The sequence below is a fragment of the Phasianus colchicus genome, chromosome 17 (assembly GCF_987193195.1).
Source record: "Phasianus colchicus chromosome 17, bPhaCol1.hap1.1, whole genome shotgun sequence".
Classification (NCBI taxonomy): Eukaryota; Metazoa; Chordata; class Aves; order Galliformes; family Phasianidae; genus Phasianus; species Phasianus colchicus.
The window spans coordinates 3,864,864-3,880,157 of record NC_143452.1 but is presented as its reverse complement, the minus strand read 5'-3'; the positions used below and the strand labels follow the sequence as shown (position 1 = coordinate 3,880,157).

The 15,294-nt window shown below is 48.5% G+C and overlaps 1 protein-coding gene across 1 annotated transcript; it reads left to right on the top strand.

Annotated features, from left to right (window-relative positions):
* Nucleotides 1–40: 40 nt before the first annotated feature.
* MYBL2 (MYB proto-oncogene like 2) lies at nt 41–15,000 on the top strand. Its single transcript, XM_031603130.2, has 14 exons — nt 41–159; nt 677–770; nt 1,894–1,965; nt 2,381–2,473; nt 4,188–4,408; nt 4,570–4,726; nt 5,446–5,715; nt 6,509–6,892; nt 8,673–8,812; nt 9,795–9,894; nt 10,546–10,659; nt 11,229–11,345; nt 12,037–12,183; nt 14,254–15,000. The coding sequence occupies exons 1-14, from the start codon at nt 56–58 to the stop codon at nt 14,380–14,382; spliced, it is 2,142 nt and encodes a 713-aa protein (XP_031458990.2). The 5' UTR covers nt 41–55; the 3' UTR covers nt 14,383–15,000.
* The last annotated feature ends 294 nt before the right edge of the window (nt 15,001–15,294 follow it).

Sequence of the window (15,294 nt, the reverse complement as noted above, 5' to 3'; positions counted from 1 at the left end):
GCCGCAGGGCGCCCTCCCGCGCGCGCCTCTTTGTGCGGGCGGCGGCGTTGTGCGCATGCGCGGCCCGGCCCCGCGCGGGGGGGGGCAGCCGTTGGCGCGAGATAGGAAAGTGCCGCCGCCGCCGCCCGGCCCCGCCGCCATGGCGCGCCGCAGCCGCGGGTGAGTGGCGCTCCCCGGCGCGGGGACGATCCGACGGCCTCTCGCTGGAGATGGGGGGGGGAGGCTGCTGACCACGCGGGGTCTCGCTCTCGGTGTCCCCGTGCGGTGTGGATGACGGGGTGGCGGAGCCCGGCCCGGAGCTGCCGTCCCGCCGCCCGCCTCTTCGCGCTGCCCTCGGGCCGGGCCCGGCGGCTCACGGCTGTCCGGCCCTGGGCCCGCTGTGCCAATGCGTGAGGGAGGGGGCTGGGGAGCTGCATGGAGGGGGATGGCGCGGGCTGGGCTCACGGAGCCCGCACTGACGGGCTGGAACCGAAGGAGCGTCCGTTCTATGTGTCAGTGCTAGACTGGCAAACACACGGCGGGTCCTGGAGCTGAAGGGGCTGCGGGGGGGGGTGAGGGAGGGTCTGTGTGTGTGTGTTGGGGGGGGCAGCTGGGGAGCTCAGCATAGCGGGTGCTGCTCCCTCTGCCCTGCTTTTCCCGGAGGAAATGGGATAACGCTCTGTCTGTTGCTCTGCAGTGAAGACCAGGATGAGCTGCACTGCCAGGACACCGACTCGGATGTGCCCGAGCAGCGGGATGGCAGGTGCAAGGTCAAGTGGACGCAGGAGGAGGTGAGTGAGGGCTGGGTGCCCGCTGCTGACAGGGCTGTGGGTGGAGTTTGGTAGGGCTTTAGGTTGAGCAGCTCATCCCGCTCCTCGCCTGCTGCCACAACACCCACTCACGGTGTCTTATTGCTGGGAAAGGCCCTTTGTTTTGCTGAGGCCTTGATGGGAGGAAGGTCAGGTGAGTTTGAAGCCTGGGGAGTGAAGAGCTCTGACCACTTCAGCATCTGGGCCTACAGTGAGGTGTCAGCTGCCTACAGCAGCTGCTAGGGGGTGGCAAAGGCCTGGAGCTGGTTCATGGAGTGCAGATGCCCTCTTCTGTAGTCAGATTGGACAGCGTTTGGGCTATTAGGATTGTGGCGAAGAGTCTGAAATGAGTTGGCATGTTTTCTGCCCTGCTTCTATTCCCTCTGAAGTCCTTTCTTTTTATTTTGTGAAAACTACAAAGCATTTCATTTCCCTTGGGCTCTGAATATGGAGTAAGAGTAGCCTTTGTGCAGAGATCAAAATCTTGGGCTTGTGTTGGGCATGGAATTATTTCTTACCTTTGTTTGCCCACCCACAAGGTGTTTCATTTCCTTGCCCATAGCAGGCTTTGTGCGAGGTGTAAGAGCAAGAAAACCTGGGCTGTAGTGCAGGGCTTGTGAGAGAAGTGCTGTAGAACTGTCAGTGTAGAAAGGTAGCAGGCTGCCTGGTTAGTAACAATGTACTTAGAATGGTCTGTTTCTTTGGCCAAGTGAAGGCACTATGTGAGGTGGGAGATGGGCTGCCTGGTCAGGGGCATACTGGGGCTGGATAAGCAGGTAGCCCTGGCTGCGTAGTTTGAACCAAACTACTTTGGAACAGAGCTCAGTGTGAGCCTGAATGTGACCACAGCAACTGAATTTGCTTTGTACTCTGCTCTCATCATGCACACACCAGGAATTTGCCCTAGTACAGAGCCCTGAGTCAAAAGTGTTCCAGCTGGCTTCTGAGCACTGGGGCACTGTTAAAGGACTCATATATCCTCTTCCTTGTAATGCAGATATAAAAAGCTTAACAGTTAAAAAATATCTAGATTGTTCTCTTGATGTTGTTAGCCCTGGGGTGACTGTGGCACGTTTTGCTCAGTGGATGTCTTTGTTCTTTGCAGGATGAGCAGCTGAAGATGTTAGTAAGACATTATGGGCAGAATGACTGGAAGTTCCTGGCCAGTCACTTTCCTGTAAGTGCCCCTTTGCCTGGTTGGGAATCGTAGTATTTGCATGCTGATTCTTGTGCTCAGAGCACTGACTGTCTCTATGTAACACCTTGTATGGTGGGGCTTTGTTTTGTAGCTGCTACTGTTGAACAAATTTCGTGCTCCTCTAGGGTAGGGTGACACATCCTTCTTGCTTAGAGGAGTTCATGTGTGAGTTTGGGAGTTGGAGTGAGACACTGGAGTTGGGAGCTGGACTGAGACACTGAGGTTCCTGTCCCTGTGTTCTATACCCAATACCCTCTACTATAACCATAGTATGTGTTCTCTGGGCATCTATAGTTTTTCCATGGGACCGACTGCGTGTGAGGACTGCTGCGTTTCTACAGGGGTTTTTGGAGCCTCCAGTCTAATGTATGTTTGCTCTGATTCCTTTCCCCAGAACCGTAGTGATCAGCAGTGTCAATACCGTTGGCTGAGGGTGTTGAATCCAGACTTGGTTAAGGGCCCTTGGACCAAAGAGGAGGACCAAAAGGTAAGTCAGGCAAGGACAGGATCTGAGCATTGGGCTGTGACCCTCTGTCAACAAAGTGGAGGTGTCAGACTCTCTGGTCTTACAGACTGTAGGTAGGTCTTTCCAGTTGTGGGTACTCTCAAAAGCTCCATTCTTGACCTGTTCTGAGCAGCCTAATGCAGCTGTGGTCATGATGAGCAGAAGCAGGCCTAGGCATCTGCAGCTGAACACCTTCTCTCTTTCACACTGTACTGCTGAAGTAAGCAAGCAAGTGAGAGAGAAGATATGGCAATTAATTCATCCATCTGCCTGTGGTTCTCTGTCTGACCTGGCCATGATGAACCTAACCAAAAATAAATCTGGCTTTTTCTGTTCTGTTGTGGATTGACAGATGAATTGTGAGTTCTGAGACTCTCTGTTGGTTCCAGAGTGAGCTGAGAGCAAGCAGCTCAGACATCCTTAAGAAAAGTTGAAATTAATTCCTAGTCATGTGTGTTCTGCTGTGAAATTTCTTAGTTTGTCAGATTCCCTGTAACATCCCTGCTCACCTATTTCTTTCCATTTTGCACCTATTATAATTCCTTCTGTCTTCTGGGCTTTCCATCTGTGTTACGTCAAAATACTTCCTGAGGAGACTTGTAACAGTGCCCTTCTACCTTCCAACAGCAGAACAGTTGCTGCCTACTTTCCCCTTGTCTTTTTATGTCCTGATTGCCAGCCAGCCTAGTCCTGATGCCCACTGCCATCAGGGCCAAACCAGGCTCCAGCTTTCTGAAACTGTGGATAGCTTTGTGCTGCAAACTCTCCAGGTCCTTGGACATGGGTATCTGTGGCCCATTTGTCAGCCCTAGGCAGTCAGTCAGCAGTAGGAATGTTAGTTATAGATCAAGAGCCCTGTGAGCAGGATCTGTGATGTACATGCTACCTGTACCTTTCAGTTAAGCACTGCTGGACAGGGTAAAAATAGTCTTTTGGAGTCATCTGGCCTCCTCTCTGAGATTTTGGCAGGCTAAATGCTGCAGGCAGCATGTTATGTTACATTGCTTTGTTGCATGGATGTATTTAAAGCCAATCAGCAAATATCTCCTACCTGGAAGCATTTGCACTGAGTTTCAGGCAGACATGTCAAATCCCTAGGTGAAGAGGAAATTGCGAAGCAGATGGCTTTTAAGTGAATTTTGCTCATTTCTGCTTTGGTGCTTCTACCACGTGTTCTGGCATTAGTGGGGCATGGAGCTACAGGTTGTGTCCTCTCCAGGGAGTTGTACCCTCTGTTAAAGAAAGTTTGTGCTATGCTCTCCCAGCAGTCAGAGGAGTGTAGGCACAGTGGGAACTCTGTTCATGCAGCCAGGTTTTTGGGAAGAGAAGAAGGCAGAGGAGCCTTGGAGTGCATGGGACTTGATGCTTTGCTCTGACTTGTTTCTCACTGCACCTGCCCATCTCTGTCCCAGCCCTATGTGAGCCGTCATCTACATCCATAGGTGTCAAATGGCAAAATGACTGCATGAAAACTGCCTCTTCCAGGCATTTGGTTGAATTGTTGCTCGCAGAAATGCTTTTCACCTATCAGTGACATTGTCATGTGTCAGTGCTGGATCCCTCCAGCTTTTTTGCCTTAATGGATCCTTCTCTGTCTGCCTGTACGCAGTTCCAACACAGGTGAAATGCAAAGCAATGCCTGTATTGACTGTCTCCTTTGCTCCATTTCCTTATTTCCTTTCTATTTTCTTCAAAGGTAATAGAACTTGTTAAAAAATATGGCACCAAACAATGGACTCTGATAGCCAAGCACCTGAAAGGACGCTTAGGGAAGCAGTGCCGGGAACGCTGGCATAACCACCTGAACCCTGAGGTGAAGAAATCCTCGTGGACAGAGGAGGAGGATCGCATCATTTTTGAGGCCCACAAGGTCCTGGGGAATCGCTGGGCTGAGATTGCCAAGCTGCTGCCTGGGAGGTAGGGTGTCTTTGCTCACTGGTACCGTCAGAGCTGGGTAGCTTGTGGAGATTCATGTGTTGGTCTCATGGGACAGGGCTGGGGAGCTCACAGGAGCTGTTAGCTGTGCTTTAAGGCTGCTGATAACAAGAACTTTTTATTTTCTTCTGCTTTCTCTGTAGGACTGACAATGCTGTGAAGAATCACTGGAACTCCACCATCAAGCGTAAAGTGGACACGGGAGGCTTCCTCAATGAAACAAAGGAGTCCCAGCCACTGTATTTGCTAGTGGAAGTGGATGACAATGAGAGCCAAAGTGGAACAAGAACTGGGAGCCAGGTACTGCACAAGTATGTGGGCAGTTGGGTCTGTCTCTGCTCTGCTAATGTGCACCAGAGCTGTTCAGTTACCCTGCTGCTGCCTCTAACGCAGCCTTTGTGTTTATATAAAGAGTCTATGCCTTCTCCAAGACACTGACTTTTGGGAGATCTCTCCCTCCAGGAGTTAGAGGTATGTGTGCCCAAGTATGTTATCCAAGTGGAAGACAGCACCCTGCTATTGTTATCTTGCTAATCCAGTGTCAAGTCTGTATTGGAGTCTGAAAATTTTGGGGGGGATCCATTATGCTGTTGCTAGCAGGGGAGAGGTTGTTTCAGGCCGTGCAGTGATGGGGGGGGGATGATGAAGAGGTACTATGTTCCCTTCCTTTAAAATGGAAAGCAGAAAAAGTACACATGGTTATTTATGTGAAGAAAGCATGACACTTTCAAAGGCAGACTCTTTAGAGGAAGTATAGAGTTACTGCTACCTGCCCAGCTTTGTTCCATTTCCTTGTGGGATATTGTTGAGAGTCATCTTCAGTCCTTCTCTTAATTTGCATGGGCTTTTTCAGGTGGTGTATGGGACAGAGCAATGAGGGAGAACAGGGATGTGAGACATTCCAAATGAAAGCAGGAGGAGTGGAGTGGGCCTAGGGATCAGTGCTTGTGGCCTAGGGCTTGATCTTGTTCACTTGGTTTCTGCTAATGGCTGCACTTTTTTTTCTTGTTTACATGAAGACCGTTGTGCCAAACTGGCCAGTTGATATCTCTGAAATAAAGGAGGAGGATGTCAGCGATGAGGAGGTGACAGGTTTGCAGGAGTTACCCTCAGAGTTGCCAGCTGCTGACCTGGCTGAGCACAATGGGGAAGGAACCCCAGATGATGTGGTGCCTGAGGATGCTTCGGCATCTGTCGCATCTCCGTACAAATGGGTCGTTGAAGCTGCCAATTATTTGTGTCCTACGTCTGTCCCAGCATTAAATGAAGCTCTGGACATGATTGAATCTGTAAGTAGCACACTTTTGCTCTTCCAGCTAGTGGTGGGAGACCTATGGGACCTGATTTCCACCACTGTTCCACTGAGTGAACTTGCTGGGTCACCTTGCTTATCACCATTGGTATAAGGAGAGCTGTTTGGATTCCTTTAGTTTAACCTCCAGTTTGATTCATCAACAGAACACTTTGCAGCTAACAAAGGGAAATATATCTGCAACCTGGTTTATGAGCTGATTATCTGTGAAATATTCACTTCACTTATGTAAAGAAGGACTTTGTGCCCAAGGCTTAGTAGCCAATTTGTGGGTCCTTAGAGGCCTGTTTGAATGGTACTTGTATTGATGGGGTTGAGCTGTGAATGGTTCTGGCTATTTTTCATCTGTTTACAGCAGTGTGCTTTACAGAGTAGCCCTGTATCCACCCATACTGATGTGACCAAGTTTGGCAACAGTCACCTTTTTCAGACTCTGTCCCCGACCATTTCTGTTTTGCTCCCTCTGTGTGGATGCAGCTGTGTGTTGCAGCTGTGCTGTGAACTGAACTGGGAAACCGACCTAGCGTAAAAAGAAAAAACTGCCCTATGCACAAACAGCTTTCAGCTGGATCAGGTCTGTGGTCTGATTCTCAGCTGTGTTGACTGCAGAGAAAAGAGAGTTTGATTTCTTCTGCAGCCAGGCTCCTTGCAAAAGGCAGTGCAGTCTGCACACCTGCTTTTTTCACCTCCCAGTTAACCTTTGTATTTGCATCAGTCAGCTTCTCAGCTTTCTTTCCTGGGCTGTTGCTGATGGCTTCTCTTGTATGCAGGACCCAGATGGGTGGTGTGACCTGACCCAGTTTGACCTGCCTGAGGAACCCTCTGCTAGCAGCAGCAGTAGCAACAGCCCAGTGCGGCAAACGCCCAGCAAACCAACGCCATCCCTACCCAACGTGACTGAGTACCGCCTGGATGGCCACACCATCTCAGACCTGAGCAAGAGCAGCAAGGGGGAACTCATCCCCATCTCGCCACATGCGGAGGTGAGCTTTGGCACGCCGCCCTCTGTGCTGAAGAGGCAGAAGAAGAGGAAAATCTCCCTCTCCCCTGTCACGGAGAATGCCCCCAGCACCAGCCTCTCCTTCCTTGACTCCTGCAACAGCATGACGCCCAAGAGCACACCTGTCAAGACACTGCCCTTCTCTCCATCTCAGGTACAGAATAGTGGCACAGGCCAGCCTGGGCTCCTCTGCTTGGGTTTGTTTGTGAACTAGTAAGCATGTGAATGCTTTGTCTTAATGCTGTAATCTCATCAGCTCTGCTATCTTTGTATTTCTCTTCTTCATTAGGCAGTTCCAGTGCATAGGGTATGTATGTGTTTCTGGTAAAACAAGGTGCAGAGCTGGGTTCTGGCACTGCTTGTCTTCAGTGCTGCTCTTTCTGTGAGAGCCTATGGTTCCTTCAGCAGGAATGCTTGCAGCACAGTTACCCTGTATGATGGATGGGGCCATGTGCCTGCTATGAGGAAGGAGCACTGCTATGCAGATCTGCACCTGCCCACTGCAGGAGAAGAGAGCACAGTGCTTCCTTGTCCAGGGTACCATGTGTGGGCATTACTGCCCTGGCATGGGATAGCAGTGATGTGACAGTGCGTGTGGCTTTCCTTTCTTATTTTTAGTGCAGTCATCTGTCTGGACAGCACCTGCTGGTGTACATCTGTGAGTTAATGGCACTGAGATGTGCTCATGTGCCTTGTCTTGGTTACAAAGTAAACTTAGGACTTTCCCATCTTTACCATGACTGTTGTAGCATCCATATCTGGTCTCACAACAAACACTTTACTGGAGTGCTGCAGTGTTCAGACCCCCTGACTCCTACCCTGACACAGTGAAGACCTGTCAGTAAGACAGGATAAATCCTGCTGCACTGCTGTGTCAGCTAGCAAAGCTTCCACAGCTACTCTGTTGTTCATACACTGTCTCCCTGTGCCATTAGCTGAACCTTCCTGGACTTTGTATCTCTGGTGTTTCTGCTGCCCTCAGTGGCACATGGTAGAACACCATGGCACACTCTGATACTCAGATTCAGGTTAACCTTGAGTGCAAGGCCATCGAGAACTGGGAATTCAAAGTGAAAACCTGAATAGTGCAGTTCTGCCATGAGAAGCTGAGAGGCCTAGGATTAATCTGAGAACATAGGAAGTTCCATGTGAGTATGAGAGAAGATTTCTTTGGGAGTGACTGCTATGAAACAGGCTGCCCGAAGAAGTTGTAGAGATTTCTTCTCTGGGGATATTCAAAACCTGCCTGGGTGCTTTCTTGTGTAATCTGCTGTAGAGAACCTGCTTTAGCAGATGGGTTGGACTTGATGATCTTGATAGGTCCTTTCCAACCCCTACAATTCTGTGATTCCACAATCACCTGAGAAATCAGTCTCAGACTGAACCCATGCCATCAGTTGAATGTAACACAAACAGCACATTTATTTATTACAGTCAATAGTCTTTGTTACTGGAAGTGACCTTGTGGTTGCTGACTGGAACTCAGAGCAGGCTTTTTGTTGTGCTGGTAGTACTTCTCCTTAGCCACATAGCTGGGCCTTATCTGGACCAGTGCGAGCAGAGACTTCCCTCCCACCTTGTAGCTGACTGGTTGTATCTGCTTACCTCCTTTGGGAAAGTAAACTTTGTAGGTGTGAGGCACCTTCTTTGATGCCTTAGTCCATCTACTGGACTATCTCAGTAAGAGCCATCCCAGCTGATGCTGGGATGAATCCCCCTTCTGCCACTTGATGTTTACAAATGTCACCCTTAATCTTACTGGGGCAGATCCTTCAGTGAGTGCCATTCAGTATGGGAGGGCTGTCCCTACATCAGGTTCCCCCCCCCTTTTTTTTTTTTGTAAAAAAAGAAAAGAAAAAGATAATGACTGATGATACCATGTTGGAAAGTTTGAGACTGACTGTATTTTCCTCTTTCTGTCCTGTGTCATGCAGTTCTTAAACTTTTGGACCAAACAAGATACACTAGAACTGGAGAACCCATCTCTTACCTCCACACCTGTGTGCAGTCAGAAGGTGATTGTCACCACCCCTCTGCACAGGGATAAGACTCCTCTGCTCCAGAAAAACTCAGCGTAAGTTCTGTATTTCTTCTTTCCCATCCCAACCTGAGCAGTATCCTTCTTCACAAAAGAGTTTGATTCAAGTCAAACAAAACTTCCCCAGTGCTGGCACTACTGAGAGTGACAAGGCAGGCTGGGGGATTTCCTTAAATTGGTGTGGCACCCAAAGACAGCCTCTCTGTTTGCTGCAGGGAACAAGTGTCCCATCTGGCTGGAACCTCAGCCAAATGACTGCTGTTGTGCTCAGCTGCTTGGTCGGCTGATGCCTTCTGTGCACGTCTTTGGGAAGCGTTACGATGCTGTGAGCCCTCTGCCATCTGGGAAGGGATTTGGTCTTCTCAACAAAGGCTGTTCAGATCCATCCCTTCAGATCTGCACCCTCTGACCTGTGGGGCAGTCCAGGGCAATGATCTTGAGGCACCATCCCAGCCAGGTGAGAGAGGGTGTCCTGCACAGGAAGTGTTCTGCTGGCAGGCCTGTCTCTGCATGTCACTACACTGATGCAGCACAGTTTGTGGAGGTGCTGGCTGTGCTAGCAAAAAACTTATGTGGCCCACAGCAGCAATCACATCCTGTTGGTGTAAGCTGGCTTGGCTGCTCCAAGTTTAATTGCACTAGGATTTCCAATGATCACAAAGCTCTGGCTGGCCATGAAGAGCTCTGCTAGCAGAAGCACTGCGGAATAGCACTGGCCTGCAGGGATCTGCCATGCCAGTATTGCAGGTGTTGTATCACTTTCTGATAAGGGTGCTTGGTAGTTGACAGAGTGGAGAAGCATAGCTGGTATATTTCTGAGATATTTTCCCTCCTAAAAGTTCCTTGGTAGCCTTTGGCCCTGCTTATGCCCCAGGATTGCCCTAGCCAGGCATATGGCTTCTGCTATCACCATGTGAGACTCTGCAGGTGATTTGTGTAGTGCGAGTGGAAGGATGGGGTTTACTTTGTGATGTACAGCATGTCTGATCCCTAATCTTTTCTACTTCTCTAATGGCAGGTTTGTCACACCAGATCAGAAATATGTGGTGGACAATACTCCACATACCCCAACACCTTTCAAAAATGCCCTGGAAAAATATGGACCAATTAGGCCTTTGGTATGTACTGGACAGGTCTGTTGTTTGCTGTTGGCACTGTGTGGGGTAGTTGCAACAGAGCTGTGAGCCAGCCATTATTTGAGTAGCAACATGGTAGAATTTGGTAGTGCTGGGCTGAGATGAGGGAGATGGAGACCTTGTCATACCAAACGTACCATGGTAAGTAGCCACAGGATTTCTAGCTCCTCTGCAAAGTACTCAAAAAAAAAAAAAAAAAAAAAAAACCCTCAAAAAAAACCCAAACCCCAAACAGCCTTTGAATATGGCCTCAGTGCCTGGTTATTCATGACCCTGGGGAAAGCAAGGAAATGCTGCATCCCTAGGTCTCTAACATGGACTTAATGTGGGTGCTGGGAGGATGGATGGCAGTTTCAGTATACTGTGCCTTCAGTACACACTGGTCTCTTGATGGCACATCTGAGGGTTCAACTGTTAAGAGTCTCCCTTGCCTGGAGATCCTGTAAATTTGTCAGGCTAACAGAAATCTTGTAATGTCTTTTCCTGCTGGAAAGTAAATACTTTGTAATGTTTGTCTTCCCTCTGTGAGCTCCTGTGGGTTATCCTGGCCCCATTATCCACTGAGGGAATTCTAAATCTGCCTGGTGTATCAATTATGACAGTCTTAATGCTCTTTCTTCTTCCTTGCGTCAGCCACAGACTCCTCACCTGGAAGAAGACTTGAAAGAGGTGCTCCGAAGTGAAGCTGGCATTGAACTTATCATTGAGGATGACGTGAAGCCTGAGAAACAGAAAAGGAAACAAGGGGTGAACTGGTTTTGCTTTCAGTATCTGTTTTTGGAATGTTCCGTGCTATAGAAGGGTGTTTTTGCTGGCTATGTTAATCCTACTATTTATGCCAAAAAGTTTTTCAATATGTGGTTGCTGCCTTTTAGTGAGTGAATCTGCTTGTATGCCTGAGATTAAGGCCTGCTTAAAATACTGCCGGCTGTGGCCTGGTTTATGCAGAACTCAGGGCTGTGCCAGATGCTGTCTCCCTAACGTGCAAGGAGAGACTTAGGGCAGACTTGAAGCATCTGTGGCAAGCTGAGCTCTGCACAGGCTGTAGGCTGTTGTGAAAAGTCTCTTGGCTCAGTAGGCCCAGGTGATGTGACCTTCCCTTCTTGCTGGAAGGAGTTTCCCCTTCTAAATCAGTGGCTCTTAGTGCCAGTGGGGGGAGCACTAGAAGCTGCTGTGCCCTGTGGTGGGGAAGGCAGCAGCATGTCTTTTTGAGGTGCTAGTGCAATGCAGATAGGGGCCTTGGTATGCACCCTTGGCCCTTAGGATGGGAGTTCACTGAGTTGATTCATGCTCACGCTTGTATTTGTGTTCCCCAGTTGCGCAGGAGTCCCATCAAGAAGGTCCGGAAGTCACTGGCCCTGGATATTGTGGATGAAGATATGACGCAAAATATGGCAGCCCTCCCCAAAACTATCTGTTTCAAAAGAACCCAGGTGAGGGTTCTTTTGAAAATCAACAGGGATAGAACTGACTGTAGCAGGGCTGAAAGGCTGCTGAGCTGTGTGTGGTGCTAGCACCACTAATGCTTTTTTCTGTCTTAAGCAAGTATGGGACCTCTAACCCTCCAAAACAGCAGAAATAGATTTTGTTTTGTTTTTAACACTAGCAATTTAATACAAGGGCTGTGGTATCCAGAGTTCAGGTATGGTGGAGGGAGGGGCTGTAGCCTGAATCACAGCCTGAAGACCAAAGGCTCTGGATGAACAGAAATTCTTGTGAAAAAGCTGCCTGAAGAAGGAGATGTAAATTCCTTTGTGATTTGACTACTACCCCGCTGCTTTTCTGCCTGTGGGATAGGAGAAGCCTTATGTGTTCTCATTCTTGGAGGTTTCCTTGGCTGGTTGCAGGGGTGAGAAGCACCTTCATCTCAGAAGACAAAGGCTGTGTTTTAGCACAGTTACTTATTTCTTATATTATAGTCATTTGCGCTTTTTTTTTTTTGTCAGCAAACCTGTTTTGGTTAGTAAGCTCTCCAAAGAAATCTTATGCAAAGCACCTGCAATTGCCTTATAACATGTGGATGAAGTGCTGCGATTTGTTAGTTGACCTTTTGGCCAGGAGAAGTATCAGCACTGTTAGTGCAAATTGACTTTTTTCTTTATACAATTTTCTTTCTTTTTGCAGCCTGTGAATTTCCTGTCGAGATCCTTGAACCTTTCCTCCTCAAACAGGAAGAACGACTCTGGCTTGCTCAACAGAGCCTTTGTGCAAGTGCAGTCAGAGAAAATGTCCTACAGGAAAATGCCAAGCCATTTCAGACCACCGGCACCAGTAAGCCCTGCAGTTATTCCCTTCCATCAGCAGATCAGCTGGTAGTGCTGCCCCTGTTCTTTTTTGGGAGGAGAGTTATGGGGGTCAAGCTCAAGAGGAACACAGTGTGCTCCTGTGTGGACATCAGTATGCTCTCAGGGCTGTCTTGGCACTTAGGTTTGGAGATACTGAAGTAGCTGTGTCACATTGCAGCTCCCTCTGCTTTCTTGCAAACCTGCCCTTCCGCTAGGGCTCAAAGCCCCGTGGCTCATCAGAGCTGTAGCCTGCAGGGCTTATTTGGCCCTGGATTTCTTCCTGGGAATCTGTGTCCTGTCTCAGCCCATCAAGGGATTTAGACTAACCCAGCAGTGAAGTAAACTTCTTTTTCAGTAATTACTCCTTGGGTAGACAACAGTAGGTTAATCTTCTTTGTTTCTCTGACTGTAACAACTCTGCGAGGCACTGTATAAGTACCAAAGAGGTGTTTCTCACCCCTCTGAGGTTGTGGTGAAATCTGTGTGCCACAGACAGCATGGGCTGTCTTTGTCCTGCCATTTACCTGAGCAGTGGCATTACCGTGCTCCAATGGATGATGTTTACTTTCCTTTCAAGCATAACTTGTAACCTCTGCTGAGATTGGTGCTTTTAAGGGTTGTTGACCTTAGAGTTATTTAACCTTTGGGACACAAATGGTTGTGTTCTTTGTAAAATCTTCACCAGTTGATGTAGTTTCAGACAGTGCATTAAAAGAATCGGATCTCTCCTTCATTTGGTGGGGTTCCTTGGAGAAGGGCATGATTTTTGCAGGTGTTTGTCTGGGCTGAGTGTGGAAATTGACTGGTGGGATGATACACCTATATATATATAGGTATGCCTATATAATACACATTTTCCTTGGTGAGGAGTGAAACCACAGCTGGGAGCTAGCAAGAGGTGTTTTCAGATGCTAGGAAAGGTCCAGGTGCAGTCTCTACAGAGCAGCCTTGGCTCGCTCCATCTTCAGATAAACAGAACATCTATCTCTGGATTAGAGCTGTCTGTTGTGAAAGCTCTTTTTGACAAATAAGTACTCTTCAGCCAGTGTAATTCCTTCCCCTTCTCAAAATAGACCCCACTTAAACACTTCCATTTCTCCTTCTGTCCTAGGTAGAGCCATATTGCTCTGAGTGCTAATAGATCCACATAAATAAAGCTCTGGAAGTGACTTGAGGGTTGCAGTAAGTCAGCTTGTGTGATGGTGGAGTACAGATGTGCTGAGAAATCCCAAAGACAGCAGAGCTGCCTTTGGTGTTGCTGGACTCTTGGGATTTGTTGTACCAGACTAGTGCTGCTAGCAGTGGCAGCTGTAGATTAAGGATGCTCACTTAGCTGTGAGCTGAACCTAAATTATCCCTGAAGCCATGTTGTGTCTGCATGGGGCGTTACTGTTAGCAAATACTGCACATCAAACTCCAGTTCTTTGCCATATGCATAATTGGGTACTTCCAGTTGAGGGCAGTATATATTGTTTTGCTGCATTTATCAGAAGATCTGCAGAGGTTTTCCTAGCATAACAAAGCATGTCATGGGGGCTCTTGCTTTATACAGTGACTGAAGCACACCTGATTTTTTTTTTAGCTCTTTCTGTGTGCTGTGTGAGGCCTTATTGAAGCTACAGGCACCAAATTACTGCTAAGGAGGGATGGTCTTTCTGACCAATTCAACCCTTCAAGGTCTGGGGCTGAGCAGCTTCCATGGGAGTTGAGCTGATCCAGCAGTAAACCTGGGAGCTGCTGTTGAATTCCTTTCATCCCTTCAGGCTCTGTTCAGCACAGTGAAGCTTAGTGGGCTTGTTCTCTGGGGTTTTGGTCCCAAGACAAGCTGGGGGAAGCCCTGAAGAGGCCTATGAGTGGATCTGCAATGGGACACTTAATTGGAAATTGCTGAACATAGTACCCCAAGCTAGAGGTTTTTGTTTTTCCTGGGGAGCAGATAGTTTTTATCTATTTATGCACACTGTTTTAAAACAGTATGTCAACATAGTGTTTGTTTCACTAGTCCCCAGCGCCTTCCTGGACTGTGTTGTGCATATTCTTTCTTTTCCCTCCATAGATGACCAGGGCTTGGAAGGCGGTGGCCTGTGGTGGAACCCGAGACCAACTCTTCATGCAGGAGAAAGCACGACAGTTCCTGGGCATGCTGAAACAAAGTCACACATCAAGGACCTTAATCTTGTCGTGAAGGATTGTTCTGCTCTTTTTATTTTATGTTTTAAATTTTGTTATAAAAGAAGAGGAGGGAACTTCAAAGTTGGGGGGAAAAAAGTCCTCTGCAAGGCCCTGGCGTGTAGGGGTGAATTTTTTCCTTCTATTCCCAGGTTAGATTTGTATTGTAATAAATTGAGTTAACTGCTGGCTAAAATGTCGGATACAAGTTCTGGAATCCCTGTGGAAAGGCAAATGAGGGAGGAGTGGAGAACTGACAGCAAGAGCACTCAGCAAGACCTGGGTTCTACAAGCATAGGAAGCTGATTTGCCTTCAAGCATGCATATCAGGCACTGGAAACAGACTTTGAAGGCTGCTGGATTTCATGCTGGCTGCTCTGGTACCTTGGGAATGGCTCTTGTTAAGGTTCCCATGCATCTCCTCATCTGGCTTTTTTGCAGGGGATGGTGGTTCCTCCTTGCTTCTAGGCTGAAGATGACATGCTGTCATGAGAGATGTGCTTTGGGGTGATTCGCATTTGGAGCTGGCCAGCCCTGCAGGGCTGTTTGTACTGCCGTGCTGCACAATGGGAGCAGCGGGTGCTTCTTCCCAGGGACTTGCTCCCTTTGGAAATAAACAATGGTGCTAACAACACCCTGTTGTTCAGACTTGCTTTGACTCTGCCTGGGGCCTCACAATGTGTGCAGGGTGGCAAGAAGCAGCAGAGCATGCTGTATACTGCAGCATTTCTGAGGCAGGTCAGCGTGGCTGCAGCCCTCTTGGACAACTGCTGTGAGCCTCTGGCTTTGAGGAGCCTCTGCAGTGTAGACCTTGGCTCCTGGGTCTGTGTTCCTTGGGTGGAGGAGGCCAATCCAGCTGAATAAAGTGCTCAGCTATTAGTAACTGGCAGGGATTAATATTTAAGCATGGGCCTGGTTGGACTCAAGG